The 18,939-nt window shown below is 43.4% G+C and overlaps 1 protein-coding gene across 4 annotated transcripts in view; it reads left to right on the plus strand.

The window, feature by feature from the left end:
* Positions 1-4,770: 4,770 nt before the first annotated feature.
* RPTOR (regulatory associated protein of MTOR complex 1) overlaps positions 4,771-18,939 on the plus strand; it is a 346,540-nt gene continuing 332,371 nt past the window's right edge. For 2 of the 4 annotated variants that reach the window (XM_082861744.1, XM_082861740.1), the window contains exon 1: positions 4,771-5,679. In XM_082861744.1, coding sequence (XP_082717870.1) covers positions 5,518-5,679 — 162 coding nt within the window. In that variant the 5' untranslated portion in view covers positions 4,771-5,517. Of the gene's footprint in view, positions 5,680-18,138; positions 18,220-18,939 lie in introns of those variants that run through there. The other 2 variants (XM_082861741.1, XM_082861742.1) reach the window with 2 other exon arrangements.

Genomic DNA, 18,939 nt, shown 5'->3' on the forward strand with positions numbered 1-18,939 from the left:
CAGGGGGATCTTGAGAAAGCTATTTAATTGCTCTCTGTCTCAAGTTCCTTACTGGTAAAGTAGATCTAATACAGGAGGCTTAAAGGAGGTTATTAGGAGGATTAAAGGAGTTAATTCTCATGAAAAGGGCTTGGCTCACCACAAACACTATCAGGATTACAATATTTTAGTTACTGGCACATTCTCTAATGCCCCCCATTAAAGGCAGAGGCAACGGTTGGGTTAGCCTTGGCTCCCCCAGGACCTCGTGCTCACTGAGAACCTGAGAATCATTGATGAGATGTGAATATTACATAAAATAACAAATGGGGAATTTAAAAAGAGACAGTGGTGACACTATTTGTATTTTCATAAAGGTAGAATCTTATTGTAGGCAATATTATTAAAATAAAAGCTTATAAAATTCCATTTGCATATTTTTTATTGGATAACAAATTTTCTCAGTATAGTCTCTATCATAAAAGCTTTCCTTTTTTCCTCTTTTTTTTTTTAAGCACTCTTTCTGCTCTGGGCCTAGACCACATCCCAGTGATTCTACCTCCAGGTTCTAGGGGAGGAAGACAGGGCTCACATTAATGAACTCGTGACTGGGAAAGGTACTAGCTTTCGTCCCTTCTCTACAAGGGCTGTGGACAGTGGTGTCTGGTTCAGTGAAGCTCGGAGCAGGGAGCACCAGGCCTCCAGACTGATGGGTCAGGGCTCTCGTGCTGCAAGCTGGGCCCAATGGTGACTGGGCCTGAGACACATTTCCTTCCAACTCCATCACTCCTCACCTTGCTCCAAATTCTAGGGTCCCCAGACAGCTCTTCACCACCCTATGCAAAACAGCCCCCAGAGTGGGAAGGAAAGGGCCGGGGGTGAAGGATCCACTTCTGTCCCCTTCCTTGTGTGTTTCCTTCTCATCTGGCTGTTTAAGGCTGAGGCTATGCAAAAATTCTCAATTCTGAAAGGAGAAGTGTGGATAGTAGGTGAAGTTTATTCAATAAGAGAAATCTTTTACCATAGTCCCCATGCTACTCAGGGGTCACTCCTTTTTAAAATGGAATAATATTATTGTTTGTTTGTGCTTCCCAAAACCTTAGTTGTTCAGTGTAAAAATTTGTACATAAAATAGAAAGATATGCAATAGGAGGTGAAAAGCACATACACAAACACCGCCATATTTTTAGACGGTGGAATGGGCAGAGAGGGAGACGGGCTCGTTTGGGTTCTCAAAGCCAGCGTCTCCAACTGCGGGTGCTGTTACTTCCCTTTCTCTCTTCTCACTTCGCTGTCAACAAAACATCTGACCTGCAGGGGTAGGGGGTGGCTTGGATTCTGCTAAAAACAGAGTAATGATGCTCAGACAATGGCAAAGTACTTTATTTTTGTTTCTTTTAAGCTAATTACAGATTTCTCTGGAAAGGGTGGGAGCTGGCTGGTCTCCCTGCATGGAAAGTAATAGCTCAGCGAAGCACTGGTTTTCTTGAGTTGCTTGACCTCCAGGCTTGATCCTGATTCTTGATGACAAAACACATTCAGTGCCCTTGATTGATTTAGCGGAGAAACTGCAATATTGGAGGATGGAACGCAGCCTGTCCTGCCTGCAAATGGAACGCCTCGGCTGTGATGGTCTTGTGTTTTGAGAGAAGATTAGCCAACAGCTGAGCTTGAAGGCTGTGAAAACCCAGCCTCCTTGGTTCTTCCTGGGCAACGTGCTATGTTCCCAAGGCATCTATTCAGATCCTTTCCCTGCCCCAATTGTTATCCCAAATTTACCCCTACATGTACCCCTGACTTCTGTTGTATTTGACCTACACACTCAGGTTTTTTATAATTGTTCTCTGCTCACTTTGCTGTTTCTTTGGCTTCTGGTTGCCAAATAGCCTGAGATTTTGGGCTGGAAGGGGTCTTCTGCTCGACCTTCATATTGTAAGACAAGGTCCCCCCCCACCCTGTACCGGAAGATCAAATGTTATTCTGTTGTTTCACATCAGAGCTGGGCCTAAAAGCCCCTTCTCTCTCCCAGCTGCACATCGGCAGCCTGATGTTTACCCCCAGCAGGATTTCATTAACACTCTCTCCCCTTCCATAGCTTGAACCAGATCAGGTTTTACGCATTTTTTGAGATTTGTAGAACTTGTTTTCATGATTAAAGTATCTTATTTAGAGGCTTTGGGGCAAGCAGGAGATGCCCTTTCTTGTGAAGAACTGGAGATATTGGGAATCAGAACGGCAGGTCCAAGTGGCTGGCGGATCACACGCCGTGGTAATGAGATCACCCAGGTGAGAAAAGTTAGCCCTTGACTTTCCAGCCTGTCATTAGTCATCGACGCTCACTGCCTTCTGGAAACCTGGAGCCATGCTTCCAAATGCTTATCTGGGACTTGAATAGAGCCGCTCATGGCACACTGGGGAGAGGTTTCTTTTAGAAGTCATGATGCTGTGAAATGATTCAAGCCCCTTCTTGAAACTTCAGGTTGGGAGCTGGGCTTTCATCTGCCCATTTCTCGTTTTTACATGAATCACAGAATTTTGACCCTGAAGTGTCTTTAGAGGTTCACCTTCTTTAAGTTTCTGTTGTCTCAGACGTGGAGACTGAGGACAGAGGAGGGCAGAGGCTCTGGCAATTCTGCAGGAATTGGTGGTGAGCTGGGGACAGAATGTTTTCATCTAACCCTCAGTCCGGGACATGGACCCCAAAGGCCTCTTGGTTCTGGGGTCACATTTGTAAAACAGTAGAGGGCGTGTTTTGTTATGTAGTTTGGGTGTTTTGTTCTGATGTATTAGATGGAAGATTGGATAATTCCTTCATAGTATTCATTTGTTCAGTACAAATAGTTATTGAGGGCCCACCATGGGGCTGGAACAGAATCATTGGGGGAGAATATGGCCTAATATCCTCAACGAGAATATTGTCCAGTATCCCCACATCTGACTGATTTTAAGTTATCATCAGGGTTACCTGATTAAAAAATAGAGATCCTGAATCCCTGTCCTCCCTCTCGCTGTGATTCAGTAGGTCTGGATGAATCTTTATTTTAAAATAGTTTCCCAGGTAATTCTGACAACCTGCCAGTTTTGGGTTCCACGGGCTCCGTTACTACGTTCGCTTAGAATGTCAGACAGGGTGAGTAGATTTCCCCAGGTGACATACTTCATAGGTGAGGAAACTGAATCTCACACAGATTAAGTGGGTTTTCCCCTGTCACAGGGCTAGTAAGGAATGAATGCGTTTAATGCTGCTGCTTTTCTGTAACTGCTGCTTCCTGCAAGAGTGCCTGGGGACACTGGCCTTCACTGTTGTGTGCTGCAGGGTGATGGGGCAGAGCCGGAGTTATGCTGCTGCCCTCAGGTGAGAGTGGGGTCTTCTCAGGACCCTGCAGTCCTGAAGCCTCTGCTGGTGACTGTGGGGGATATTTTGTCAACACAGAGAGCAAGGAAAAGGCAGATTTTAGCCTCTATTTCTGTTCTGGTGAATTTGCCCTGAGTTTTAATGGGAGGATTGGGCTCATCAGGATGTAATAACCATATAAATGTTTAGAATGGTAATGATTTAATCCAAGAATTTTAATTAAATACCTGTGATGTGCTAGGTGAGAACGATCTGGGATTGCACTATTCACTCAGCTGTTGAAAGGAACACAAATGCCATCAGGATCCTTATATGGGCTGCCACATTGTGTCAAAGCCCTAGGAAACCACACTGAGAAAAAGGGTCTCTTCCAGAGCCCACCCTGAGGTTTTAGATTAGTAAAGCACACAGGGCTGCTAGATCTCGCTCCAGCTACAGACGCATCATTGCTGGAATTGTATTGGGCACTCACTATATACCAGATACCTACACGGGTTAATTTTATCCTTCAAGGTGGGTATTATATTCACCCAGTTTTATAGTTGAGGAAACTGAGGCTGAACTAGTTACGGGATTGACCAAGGTCACAGACATGGAAAGTGATACAGCTGAGATGCAGATACAGGTGGGCCTGACCTCAAAACCTAAATGCAGAGGGGAAGACGAGCCTCTTTGCCTTCTGCCCGGCTTTATCTAACGGTTACATCTGTGTATCACTAGACACTATGTTTATTGAAGGCAGGCACCGCATGCTGCTTGGGGTTTATAATCCCTCCGCACGGGACATAGTTATCCACAAACTGTAAATACGCAATGTTTATGGAATACAGCAATAAAGTAAGGCAGGAGGCGTGCCACGCATAGAAATCTGTAGCGTTTAGTTGTTTGCACATGAAGCTCTATCATAATAAGAATAAACCGTGCAGAAAATAAGATGGATTAAACAAAAAATATAATTGTCGAAATTAATTTTTTCATTTAGTGTTCCTTGAAAATAAAAAAGAAAATCTGATTGATACTGTGGAGGATACTACGCCCCCCCCAATACTATCTTCTTTTGTAATGTTATCAATTGTTCTTTCTGAAGCTTTTGCTGCTTTTTCAAAATCTGGAAGAAAGAAGGGGTTGAATCCTTTAATTTCAGAAGCATGTAGGTCCATTTGTAATAATAAAAAGCTTTTTTCCAAATAACACAGTTTCATTTATAGGACTGACTTTGATATGACGCGTCTATTATACCAATTGCCATAAACTCTAGAAAGCTTAATTGTGGTAACGATGGTAACGGGGAGGCAAGGACGCCTCTCGCTGTCTCCTGGGAAGCATGGCCAGGACGCTCTGAGGAAGTTTGGCTTATTAGCCACGCCGTAGATCGCGCTGCATTCTGGGTCTTGGCAATATGGCGTCCTCCTTGATGTGCTGATGAGAGGAGTTTCACTGTAGCTTCAAACCAGAGGGCAAAACTCCCCAAACCCAGTAAGCCCACATTACGCGTTTTCTCCGCGGCTCCGTGTCGCCTGTTTCTTAGGACTCGTTCTCAGGCAGGAGAGAGCCACGGGGCCGGAGGCCAGGACCGGCCAGGCCGCGCGGACCCGGGGCTGAGGAGCCGGCTGCGGGCAAGCACGATGGGCCCGTCCTGGCTCTGGTTGCAGCAGCTCTGGCGAGTGCGAGATCCACAGGGCTGAAAGTGGCTGTAGGAGACCCGAGGCGCTCTGAACCTCTTCCCCTCGGCCGAAGACCTCAGCCCAGTCGGCAAACCGGCACCAGGAGCGGGCGGCCTGCCTGTCCTCGGATCGGCTGAGGCGTTGGAGACCGAGAGCAGGGTCATCGTGAGGCCTGGAATCTCGCACGCCTTTGACAGCTTCGCTCGCAGCCCCTCCGGGAACGGACAGCCTCAGAAGCAGCCGGTGACTTGGGATCTGGGGGCGTGTGTGTCTGTGAGGAGCTCCTTGGGTTCCCTCATTTCCCACCGCTCTTCCCACCCCTTCTGACTTCTCGCGCAGAGTTAGAAGGATCTCAGACTTCTTGCCTCAGCGAGGATCTCCAAACACTCTCCATCCATTTCTTTTTCTACTTTGCCCTTCTCTGTTTTTTATTTCACCAGTTCTGGTACACACTAGTTTTTAAGGCTGGAGGTTCTCGAGCGCTTGCTGCCCAGGACTCCCCCACCCCCTCCCCCGCTGATGGAATCCGAGATGCTGCAGTCGCCTCTCCTGGGACTCGGGGACGAAGATGAGGCTGATCTTACTGACTGGAACCTGCCTTTGGCTTTCATGAAAAAGAGGCACTGTGAGAAAATTGAAGGCTCCAAATCTTTAGCTCAGAGCTGGAGGATGAAGGATCGGGTAAGTGGATTGAGCCTGCGTCTCTTAGACCTTGATAGCTTTTACAAGTTCAGAGCCAGAAATATGTCCTTGGGAGAGCAGCGATATTTTTTCTCAGCCACATGTTGCAAGTCAACCAAAAAGCACAAACCATTTCAGACTCCATATTTTTATTGTAAATGGAAAAGTCTGTTTTGGTTAGTAGTTATTCACTGGATAGTGTTAATTAGATTCAAAGTAAGTTCTAATTCAGACAATGGAAGTTAAGCAAGTTAGAAAATACAGCATTGCAACTATTTACATGCTCTTTGATATACTTTGTACTGTTAAACTTTGTACTGTTAACACTTAGAGGAAAGACAACTTGGGATATAATATTTGTCCCAACGTGGTTAGTCTACTTAGTGGCTAGTTTACTTTTTTTGCCCAAGCTAGGTGGAGTGCAGAAGTCTAATATAGTATGCTAGGAAACAAGATTACTGGTAAATGTTCAGCTAGTAACAAATTAATGCAAAGTTATTTTAAAGTTACAGTGAACTTCATCATAGACTTCTAAACAGTTTGTCTTGAATCAAGACTTTCATACTTTTATGTGGTGTCGTGATACTGTTAGGTGGAGACAATTTCTCTAATAGTAGAGTATGATGGGTTGGAACTTGGGTCTGGTAGGGGGTCCTCGTGGTGTTGGAGCGTGGATAGTGACTTAAGAAGTTAGTAGGAAAGAAAACAGTCAATTTTGTTAAACCTGTTCTTAATCAACCACCATCTATTTCCTGGCCTCCAGAGCAAAAGGGTGGGACCGTCTCACCCATACACGCTTATAATTTGTTTTGGATTTTTTTTTGTGCTTTGTTTTCTCCTTCAAGACTGTCTTTATTGATTTGAACATTTTAGCCTAAGAGGGGTAGTTGGTGGTGTAATGCAGTGTGCTTTGCTCTGGGTTTATGGATATGTTTATATAAGATTGTTGTTTTTAGTGTATGATGTTGAACGTATATAGGATTACCCTTGTGGTAATTCTAGCTAGTCAGTCACTAGTAACTTGTGCTTCAGTTGTTATTAGGAAAATTTGTTTCATCCAAAAGTAGTTTAGGGACTAAAAAGAGATGGTCATTGGAAGAGATTGTATAAAGTCTGTCTTACTGACATCTTTAGTACTAATTATATGGTTTAAAGCTTTTGTGGTTCCTATGCATATATGAAGAGACTTATTTTAAAAGTAACTGTAATCTTTTTTTTTTCCCCATTCTATTTGGAGGGCTTTTTTTTTTCTTTTCTTCTGAAATGTGGTTCCCTTTGCTACTCTAAACCCATGCTTAAACTGTTCAAAACTGATTGATGGATTTATTTTTGACCTTTTAATTACAACAATTGGTGAATGATTAACATTCCCTGATAAGCTCTTCATAGGTTATTAAGAGGAAGAAAAGTTCTGGGAGTCTGAGTAATTACTGAGATTTTGACTTAGAAAGATCCAGGGGAGAAAGTTTGCTGTGTCCGACCTTCGCAAGTTGTTTAAAGAAGATCAGCAGCTAACATTTTTAGTTAAGTTTGTGAGAGCTTGGCCTCTGGACATCCTTGTATTCTCTTTCCCCTGGTTAGACCCTGAGGGGACCTTTTCAGCACACTATGCTAGGATAAAGGGTACAGATCCAAATGATGCCGAGAGTTGGAAGGTAGCATAAATGAATGAAACAGGCCAGACAGAAGGAGAATAATGGCACAGGTTCATAGATAAATGGCAGCTGAGGTTTGACTCGTGCCTGACTTTCTGGAGGCTGAGATCAGTGAGGCGCTGAAGAGCACAGGTTGCAGCTCAAGGGGCAGCTGGTCCTGGCGCCAGGTCTCCCTCTCTCTCTCTTTTCTTTGAGAAGCCAGAAAACTTTTTTTATTTTTTTAAATGTGAAGTTTGCCAATTTTAAAATATTGGAACTAATTCAGATATTACAAAACACGAAGCAGTCCATTTGTGGGGTTGGCTCTGGCCTGTGGGTTACCCATATGTGACTTCAAGATTCTAGGACTCTTGAGCACATGGGCATGATGCCAGACTGTTTCCCTGTGCTGGAGGTGATCTCCAGCAGTCAGATGCTGCAGCATCGTTGTAAGGCAACAGGTGTGGACCCGGTTGTCCTGTACCAGGACCTGTGTAGGCTACTTCTTCCAGTGGGCAATTGACTGCCCTAAACGCAGACTCAGTCATTGCTTTTTTCTGTGATCCGTATGCAAGTCCACATACTTTTTAAAAAAAAATAAATTTATTTATTTTCTTTATTTATTTTTGGCTGTGTTGGGTCTTTGTTGCTGTACGCAGGCTTTCTCTAGTTGTGGTGAGTGGGGGCTACTCTTCGTTGCGGTGCGCAGGCTTCTCATTGTGGTGGCTTCTCTTGTTGTGGAGCACGAGCTGTAGGCTCGCGGGCTTCAGTAGTTGTGGCTCACGGGCTCTAGAGCGCAGGTTCAGTAGTTGTGGCACATGGGCTTAGTTGCTCCGCGGCATGTGGGATCTTCCCTGACCAGGGCTCGAACCTGTGTCCCCTGCATTGGCAGGCAGATTCTTAACCACTGTGCCACCAGGGAAGTCCCAAGTGCACACACTTTTATTGTATATGTATCAGTAGTTACTTACTTTTGTCCTATTTAGTGGAGTTGTTAAGGGTTCCTAAAATTGACAACTTTACCAAAGTTGAGTGATGACTCCAAGTTTTCTGCCTCTTGGCATTTGGCATCCTCACAGAACTACAGCACATGCCCACTCTCGGTTGGGATTCCCACAGTCTTGGTATTGAACCATTCCTGGTTTTCAGATGCCACTATTGTTGCATTTTAATTACTAAGTTACTGTAAGTTTAATACTGTTATTATCAAATTATCAAGTTTGTTGTTTGGTTAGTTCTGTGTGTAGTAAATATGTATATGCCTCACTGGCATTTTTGACTTGTGATTTTCAAATAACTAGACATGTGAATTACAGTTCAAAGTGAATCATTCATAGACCTATGGCTAAAACAGATTTGTATATAACTCCGCCATTTATGTTTTACTGTGATACTTTATAGTTATCACAGAGTTCATTTTCCGGAAAGCGGGCATGTGGAGATAATTGATCTCAGATGGATCTTTACCTTACATATGTGGGATGGAATCAGGGAAGCCTGAGAGCTATTGCTCTGAAAGAAAACCATTGACAGAGACACTATACCTGCCTGTATGTAGGAGATGTAGCTATAAAATGATGAAGCAATTTCCCAAACCAGTCTTTAGACTTAGTCACCTTGCTTTGTAGCTGTATTTGAATAAACCATGGAGGAAGCCGAGTAGATACATTAAACTGATATATGGATAGTCAAATGTTTAGGTTGTCTTTGGAGCAAGGGGAAATAGTAATACTTTATAACCCTTCTTTACTCCTGTTTCCTCACTTTGCATCCTCTCAATCTACTCCATTTAGGCTCTCTTCCATGCCACTCAGACTGCCCTCCACAAGGTCACCATTTGCTGCTAAATCTAAATGTCACTTCTCTGTCCTTATCTTTTCGACTTCTCAGCAGCATTCCAGGGTGGACCACTCTCTCATTCACACAGCTTTTTCCTCACTTGCTTCTGTGTCTTCCTGAAACTCCAGGTCTTCCTCTGAGGTCACTAACTGCTCCTCCTCAGACTCCTTTGCTGGTTGACAGCTGAGCGTAGAGTGTTCCAGAACTTGATCTTGGAGCCCTTTCTCTTTTCTCTGTGTACCCTTGCTAGCTGATCTCATCTAGTCTCATGGTTTTATGTGCCGTCTACATGCTATGACTCTTGTCTCAGGTACCTAATTGTCTGCTTTGCCTTGGTTTTCTCCATCACAACACACTGTCATCACCACCCACTCAGTTGTTCAAGTTGTAAATCTAGAATTTATCTGTAATTATTTCTTCTTCCTCTCCTCATTGTACTGTGTCATCAGCAGAACCTGTCAACTTTGCCTCCAAATTGTATCTTATATCGGACCACCTCATTTTGTCTCCACTGATGTGAGCCCAGTCCAGGCAACTACCATCTTTCATCTGGATAGCTAGAATCGTGTCCTGACTGGTCTTCCTGTGTCTACTCTTGTCCTGCAATTGATTCTTCACGTATTGGTCAGAGGGAGCTTGTTAAAGTGTAAATCAGATTCCATTACTTACCAGGCCGCTTGGAGTAGAACACAAACTCCACCCTGGTTCACAAAGCTTCATGATCTGGCCCTGCCTGCCTTTTCTGCTTCTTGGATGGAAAGGCCTGGAATGCTCTTCTATCTGACCTTTGCATACTTGGCTCCTTCTTGTAGTTTGCACCCAGCGCCTAGGTCACTTCCTTTCCTGATCACCCCATCTTAAGCAGCTCCCCAGTTGCTCATGATCACTCTTTATGTCTGTGATATTTTTCTTTATACCCTGACCCCCAGAAGTGAGCTTTTTAATCATAAAACAAGGACCTTGTTTCTGCTGGCATAGAGGACAGTGCTTGGCACACAATAGGGATTCAATAAAAATGTACTGATGAAAAAAATGAATCATTCACCAAGGGCTTCCACATAGATTATGTCTTTTAAGGCTCAGTAGTAGAGATCGTTATCTATGTGTGATTGATGAGGAAACTGGGGCTTGATTAAAAGGCTTGCGTGAAGAGACATAGTTACAGGGCTCCAACAGAGGAAGCAGAATCTGAGAAACACAGCCCAGGTAAAAACAGACAGGCAAAACTGTATCACAGTGTCTCCACTGGAAAAATCCTGCTGAGAGGCCATGGAGGCTGAAACAAAATGTATGGAGAAGATGAGGCGGGTGGTGGTCAACCACCAACTGAACGATTCTGATGGTGCAGCCTAGCTGTTCTCACCGTGTGCTCGGTGCTCTCTCGGGTCCCCGAGGTGACACTGTTTTCATAATAATAGAAGATGTTAGTTATTGGCGTTTTCCCCATGTTGACAGTTGCGCTGATTGTGGGTGGGTAAAACTGCTGGTGCCTGAGCTTGAATCAAGATGGTGGCATCTGACTGTGCTGGTGGTTATTGTTTTCTTCATTGCCACATGGTCTCAGTAAAAAAAAAAATCCCAGTTTCTCTTCAGAATGCCCTTGATAAAGCATTAAAATGATTAGTTTTCTTAAATCTTGGCTCTTTGGTACACGCCTTTTTTATCCTTTGCACGAGGTATGGTTGTCTGAGGAAGAGCACCTGCGGTTGCTGGCTGCGCCAGTTGCTATCCTTCCTGAAACACAAGCTGCACCTGGAGGAGGCTGGCAGGCTGGCCCTGCACGGTCAGGCTTGGGTTCTGGCGGACATTTTCTGGAAAACGAACCAAGTGAGCTTCACTTCAAGGAAAACAACTGACAGTATTTGTTGCTAGTGATAAAATTTGAGCTTTCAAGTGAAAATTAGAGTTTTGGAAAAGCTGTATCTGCCACTGTGAGCTTCCCGGCTTCCCAGTACTTAAAGATGTTTCTGATGAGATGATGGTGATATTAATGAATATGATCTTTTTTATATTGTAGAATGAAATGTGTCCTCGTTTGGAACATCTGCATAATTCACTGAACCAATATTTCCAAATGACCAATTCATGATATTATAAAATCATCCATGGGTAAAAGATCCAAAGTTAGGCCAATGGATTTTAACATAATAGGGTATGAAGAGTTATTGCTTTGGTTTTGGATAGATTAAATTTTCTATTTTCTATTCTATTCAGATAGATTGCAGCAAACCTTTAAGAAACTACCACTTACTGAGTTTTGATGTAATATCATAGAAGAATATTTCCAATTATTTTGCTCTACTGTTACTCCTGCTCTTTGCAAACTATGTGTCTTTTTCAGTCCATATTTTTCTTACACACTTCAGCCAAAACAACATATCACAACAGATTGAATGCAGAATGTGAGAGTTCAGCTGTCTTCTATTAAGGCAGACATTAAGGAGATTTTTGAAAAACAGTGTCACTTGTCTAACATTTTTTTGAAAATATAGTTATTTTTCATAGAAATCTTTATTGAAAATATAACAATTTTTAAGTGAATTAATAAGGAAATATATATATATATATTTGGTTTTAACCTCTAGTATGGAAAATATTGATAAATGTAACATATAAAAAGCTCTTTGGGAGTCTTCAGTAATTTTTAAGAGTGGTTAGGTGTCCTGTTATCAAATGTTTGAGACCTGTTAGTGTAGTTAAAAGAAAGTGGACATCACAGAAATCTCTGGCATTCCTATACACCAACAACGAAAAATCAGAAAGAGAAATTAAGGAAACAATCCCACCATTGTTTACAATCCTTTGTTACCATTGTTACAATCCTTACCATTGTAACAAAAAGAATAAAATACCTTGGAATAAACCTGCCTAAGGAGTCGAAAGACTTGTACTCAGAAAACTATAAAACACTGATAAAAGAAATCAAAGATGACATAAACAGATGGAGAAGTATACCATGTTCTTGGATTGGAAGAATCAATATTGTGAAAATGACTATACTACCCAAAGCAATCTACAGATTCAGTGCAATCCCTATCAAACTACCAATGGCATTCTTCAGAACAAAATATTTTACAATTCGTATGGAAACACAAAAGACCCCAAATAGCCAAAGCAATCTTGAGAAAGAAAAACGGAGTTGGAGGAATCAGGCTTCTCGACTTCAAACTATACCACAAAGTTACAGTAATCAAGACAGTATGGTACTGGCATAAAAACAGAAATACAGATCAGTGGTACAGGATAGAATGCCCAGACATAAACCCACACACGTATGGTAACCTAATTTACGACAAAGGAGGCAAGAACATACAATGGAGGAAAGACAGCCTCTTCAATAAGTGGTGCTGGGAAAACTGGACAGCTGCATGTAAAAGAATGAAATTAGAACACTCCCTAACACCATACACAAAGATAAACTCCCAATGGATTAAAGAGCTAAATGTAAGACCAGACACTATAAAACTCTTAGAGGAAAACATAGGAAAAACACTCTTTGATGTAAACCACAGCAAGATCTTTTTTGACCCACCTCCAAAAATAAACAAATGGGACTTAATTAAACTTAAAAGCTTTTGCACAGCAAAGGAAACCATAAACAAGACAGAAAGACAACCCTCAGAATGGGAGAAAATATTTGGAAATGAAACAACAAAGGATTAATCTCCAAAGTATACAAACAGCTCATGGAGCTCAATATCAAAAAAACAAACAATCCAATTAAAAAATGGGTGGAAGACCTAAATAGACATTTCACCAAGGAAGACATATGGATGGCCAAGAGGCACATGAAAAGGTGCTCAACATCACTAATTATTAGAGAAATGCAAATCAAAACTACAATGAGTTACCACCTCACGCTGGTCAGAATGGCTATTATCAAAAAAATCTAGAAACAGTGAATGCTGGAAAGGGTGTGGTGAAAAGGGAATCCTCCTGCATTGTTGGTGGGAATGTAAATTGATACAACCTCTATGGAGAACAGTATGGAGGTTCCTTAAAAAACTAAAAATAGAACTACCATATGACCCAGCAATCCTACTACTGGGCATATACCCTGAGAAAACCATAATTCAAAAAGAGACATGTACCACAATGTTCATTACAGCACTATTTACAACAGCCAGGACATGGAACCAACCTAAATGTCCATCGACAGATGAATGGATAAAGAAGATGTGGCACATATATACAATGGAATATTCCTCAGCCATAAAAAGAAACGAAATTGAGTTATTTGTAGTGAGGTGGATGGACCTAGAGTCTGTCATACAGAGTGAAGTAAGTCAGAAAGAGAAAAACAAATACCGTATTCTAATGCATATATATGGAATCTAAAAAAAAAAAAAATGGTACTGATGAACCTAGTTGCAGGGCAGGAATAAAGATGTAGACATAGAGAATGGACTTGAGAACACGGGTGGGAGGGGGAAGCTGGGGCGAAGTGAGAGTAGCATCGACATGTATACACTACCGAATGTAAAATAGTCAGCTAGTGGGAAGCAGCAGCATAGCACAGGGAGATCAGCTCTGTGCTTTGTGATGACCTAGAGGGGTGGGATAGGGAGGATGGGAGGGAGGCTCAAGAGGGAGGGGATATGGGGACATATGTATGTATGTGGCTGATTCTGTTGTACACTTTGATGTACAACAGAAACTAAAACAGTATTGTGAAGCAATTATACTCCAGTAAAGATCTATTAAAAAAATAGAGAGAGAAACAAGTGTAAAAAAAAAAAAGTGGGCATCAAACTTAAACTAGGAAGAAGGCTTGAGGTATCAGATGGTTGGCCAAAAATACCAAGCTTGACCAGAAATCAAGTGACAGACCTAAAAGGGATCTGTTACACTCTTTCCATCGTCTGAGCTTGTGCTCGTGGAGAGCCTTTGTGATTGTGAAGGCATTTGCCTTTTATGTAGCCCTTTAGGCACCGTTAGGGCCTCCTGTTGCCCCTGTTGCATGTCCTGTAGGAAGATACACTGTCACTCACCCAGGACGGCCTTGTTCTGTGAGGGGACGAGAATGGATCCAGTGGGGCGAGGGGAGGTAGCCAGACGTCTTCACTTGAGCTCAGTGGAGGTTTATTGCTTATTGACAGTGTGCCGAGTCATCAAATTATAGTACAATGTGTGTTTATAGGAGAGGAGACCATGGTTATCAGCGAAAGCCTTTAGTTTATAATAAATAAGTGAATCATTTGCATTGAACAACATTTATGAAACATAAATCAGTCAGGTCGACCCAGCTTTAAACTCACAGCAACTAATGACTGTTGATGTAGTTGGTGATGGGAGCTGCTTCAGGATTTAAGCAGGGGAATGTCAGACATAGATTTGTGTTTTGAAAGGTCTTTTTGACTGTGGGTGGAGTGGAGGGTTTGAAGAGGGGTGACACTGGAGGTGGTATCACCAGCTGGGGAGGGGAGTGTGATAATCCAGGTGAGAACCACCAGGGCTGGAGGAGACAGTGGTGGGAGGGGTGGAGGACAGGACAGGGCCTCTGCTGATGTCCAGAAGGTAGAATCGAGAAGGTAGAATCAAGGGAGTCTGGTTTGGATGTGGGGATAAGAGCGGGTGGGGTTTATAACACTCTCTCACTTTGCATTTGAAGTATATCAACTTTCCTTTGGCGTTTGTTGTGTGAGGCTCAGGAGCCACAAAGGGACATCTACATAGATTTTTTTTAACCTGCTTTAAAAAATGTGCCATGTTCCATTTTGAACAACGTGCTGTGGAAGAGTCCTGAAATGGATGAGAACATTTCTACCTCATTATTAGAGGTAGAAATTATTAGAATTCTTGTGGCATTCTAAAGCTAGAGCTCTAACAATATCCATGTGGCTTACATATAGAGGGTGTCCTCTAGGTTTCTGACTCTGTCCTCTTTTTGTTCAGAAGCCATTAAAGTGCTTGGGGCATCCACCATGCTTGTCTCCGTGGAGCTCAAGGTGGATACTGTTTCCTTTTTTTTTTTTTTTTTGCGGTATGCAGGCCTCTCACTGTTGTGGCCTCTCCCATTGCGGAGCACAGGCTCCGGACGCACAGGCTCAGCGGCCATGGCTCACGGGCCTAGCCGCTCCGCGGCATGTGGGATCTTCCCAGACCGGGGCACGAACCCGTGTCCCCTGCATCAGCAGGCAGACTCTCAACCACTGCGCCACCAGGGAAGCGCCTGTTTCCTTTTTGTAAGTCTAGTTAAATACATAGAAAAGGCCATTCCAGTAAATATATGGCATGATATGTTAATGCTTTAATCATGTTCTTGAACCTTAAACTTGCCCTGTACGTCCAACTCTGCAGAGAGGGTTGTGCCTTTACAGCGGAAGGGGAGACAGCTGAGGAGATACAGCCAGTGACACGTGTTAATTTTACCGACCATCGGTGTGCTTTCCAGGTGGGTCTTCTGTTCTTGACTACTACTATTTTGTATTTTTTAGTTTTGATGTAATTTCAGACTTACAGAAAAATTGCAAGAATAGTGTAATGAATTCCCATATACCCTTACCCAGATTTACCCGTTTTTACATCTTGCCTCATTTACTTTTCTCTATTTATAAATGTGAATATGTAATTCTTTCCCCTGAACTATTGAAGAGTAAGTTGGAGACTGTGCTCCTTTATGCCTTACTGTGTGTATCTCTCCTAAGAACAAGGACATCCTCTTACATAAACATAGGACAGTTGTAAAAGTCAGGACATTTGCCATTGGTATAATACTATATATATATATTTTTTTGCCACACAGCTTGCGGGATCTTAGTTCCCCTACCAGGGATTGAACCTGAGGCTACAGCAGTGAAAGTGCCAAGTCCTAATCACTGGACCGCCAGGGAACTCCTGATATAATACTATTATTAATCCACAGTTTACATTAAAATGTTGTGGTTTGCCCCTTTATGAGCCATTTTTGTGCCATTTTTGCCCCTCCTCCCATCCAGGTTCACTTAACTGCCTTAGAAGTCTCGTCTTTGTAGCCTCCTTTAATCTAAAGGAGTTTCTCAGGCTTTCTTAGAATTTCTTGACCTTGACAATTTTTTTATTGTCGTAAAATATACATAATATGAAGTTTATCATTTAAACCATTTTTAAGGCTACAGTTATTAAGTACATTCATACTGTTTTGCAGCCATCACCACCGTCCATCTCCAGAACATTTTTGTCTGCCCAAACTGAAACTCTGTCCTCATTAAACACTAACTCTCCCTCCCCCTCCCCCAACCCCTGGTAACCACCATCCTCCTTTCTGTCTCTGAACTCACTGACCTTGACATTTTAAAAGAATACAGGCAGTGATTTCCTGGAATGTCCTCAAGTTGGGTTTGCCTGATGTTTCCTTGTACTCAGATGCAGGGTGTGCATTTTGGGTGAGGATGCTACTGAAGTCGCTTGCTTTTTCCAGAGCATCGCATCATGTTGCTTGGTCCCAACTTTGTTGCCGTTGTTCATTTGGCCCGTCCCTGTCATTATTTATTTTCTAGCTTAGCACGGCCTCATCATGTTTTTGTCAGTGCCCTTTGACATACCAGGCTTTGAACATTTCTTGGCTTTTTGGCACTGTAAGATGTTCCAGGCTTATCTTGTATTTTCCCTGCCTCAACCCTGGAATCAGCCTTTTCTCCAATGATCCCCAGTTCCTTTTGGTGGAGAATGGAATTTAGAAGCAAGACCTGGCACTAGGTGTGCCCATTGCTGCTGGTGTGCCACTGTTTGCGGGTCCCCTCGGCAGAGAGGTAGGGTGGAGACATCCGTGTTTGTATTTATTGCTTACTTACTGCTGTGCATTGTACGGTGATGCACAGAGGTGATTACCACAAGGCCCGTTCCCCCTTTCAAGGCCTGTTCCCTTTTTCAGGTTTGTCACTTACTTCCCAGCAGTGAGAACCTGGCTCCTTTGTCCTCACTGATTCATTTGCTGGCTGGAATACACAGAGGGGAGTTTCTGAACTGCTAACCCATAGCACTTGAGGAAGCACACTTATTAACTAAGAGGTTAATACTTACATTATTGTTTGAGGCAAACTTTACATACAGTGAAATGCACAGATCCTAACTATTAGTGTATGCTATCTAAAAGCAAGTTGCAGGGCTTCTCAGTGTTTTGTGGGGAAATAATTGTTCTTATGAGCACTTTGTACCATTTACCTACATGGCACTGAGCCTGGGATTGTGTGGGATCTCACACAATATAGGAGGTATAGATGTGGGCGTGGCCCTTGAGGAATTTTATCTTATTAGAGAAAATGGCATCCTTATACAAAGTTAAGTAAAAGCCCAAAGCAGTAATTATGTATCTGCACTTGAGTAATAAGGTAGTGATTTAAGGAATTCTGCTTTCTGGACATTTTGGTGGCATCTGTTTGCCTAAGCTGTGTGCAGTAGGGGGTCCCTAACGGGGGAGATGAAAATGTGTGCAGGTCAAAGGTGGGGGTGTAGTGAGGGGAAAGAGTGGTGAAGTCACAAAAACTGATTTAAAGAATTCAGTAATTCAGCTAATATTTATTGAGGGCCTCTATGTGCCAGGCACCACGCTACGTGTTGGCAGTTCATTGGTGCGTAACTCCTGCTTTTAAGGAGTTTACCAGTTTTCTGGGGGAGATGGGTTGGGGTGGTGGTGGCTATGTGCAGAGTGGTGAGAAGGCCTCCTGGAAGGCAGGCACACTGAGCCAGTACCTGAAAGAGACTAGAAGTGATCTGGGCAAGGAAGGAAGAGGATGGGAGGGAGGGCAGAGGAGCCAGGTGTGCAGAGGTGGGGAGGGGAGAGAGCCGGTCTTTGAACAGCGCTTCCTTCTTTCCTCCTCAGGGCCATGCTCCAGCCCCACCTGCTTTATCTTCTGCTGGCACGTCCACCCCGTGACACTGGCTTATGCATTTGTTTTGCTTCCCCGACTAGGACAGGGACTTTGTCTTGTTCGTGCCACATCCCCAGCTTCTCACATAATGACTGGCTGGTGGTAGGTGCTCAGTGAATATTTGTTGAGCAAATAAATGGAGCAGAGACTGTTCGGAGAGAAGTGCCGGGAGACCCATGATGGTGGAGAGGCAAGCAGGGCAGGTCCTGACAAGCTTTGTAAGGCCCTAGGAACTTGGGTTTTGTCTTAAGGACAATTAAGGAAGGTTTTAAAGCAGGGTAGTGAAATGATCAGGATTAGTAAGCTTCTTCGGGCTATAGAGTCAGGCGGGGAGGGCGGGTTAGTTTGTGTGTGTGTGTTTATGTGTATGTGTTGCGTAGGTGTGTGAGTGCATATGTATATGTTTGTGTGTGTGTGTGTGTGTGTGAGAGAGAATGTGTGTTAGAGAGGGGGTGTGGGGCGGGAGCGTCCTGAGTAGGGGGAGGTGGGAGCGAGGAAGAGCTGGCCATAGCTCCAGCTAGGGAGGTGACAGACGTGGGTGGCCCCAAGGGCTCCCTGGAACAAGGATTGATTGCACTTGGCCATTGATTGGCTTCAGGAGGCGACAGAATGTCTTGCTTGTTCTGGCTGGATGTAGAAGGGAGAGGAATGAGCCACTACCAGCATTTGGGAGGGAAAGAGCATGCATCTGGCTGTGGAAATGGGAGAAAGTTTTCCTTAAAGAATGTTTAGGTGGGAAATGTTGAAAGTGTTGCTTCAGTGGTTCCCAGCCTCCTGTCCCCTTGGCATCTGGTCTTCATCCCTCCCCGCCGCACCCCTTGTCCCCAAGCCTGAGGGTATTGGTGATGAGCTGTGCACAGTGAATACCGTTCAGTTTGGTGTTTTCTTGCGTGACTTCTTTTACCCTTAAAGGTTGATCTGACAAGCAGTTTAAAGGT

Source organism: Leucopleurus acutus, assembly GCF_964270905.1.
Source record: "Leucopleurus acutus genome assembly, chromosome: 19".
NCBI classification, from domain to species: domain Eukaryota; kingdom Metazoa; phylum Chordata; class Mammalia; order Artiodactyla; family Delphinidae; genus Leucopleurus; species Leucopleurus acutus.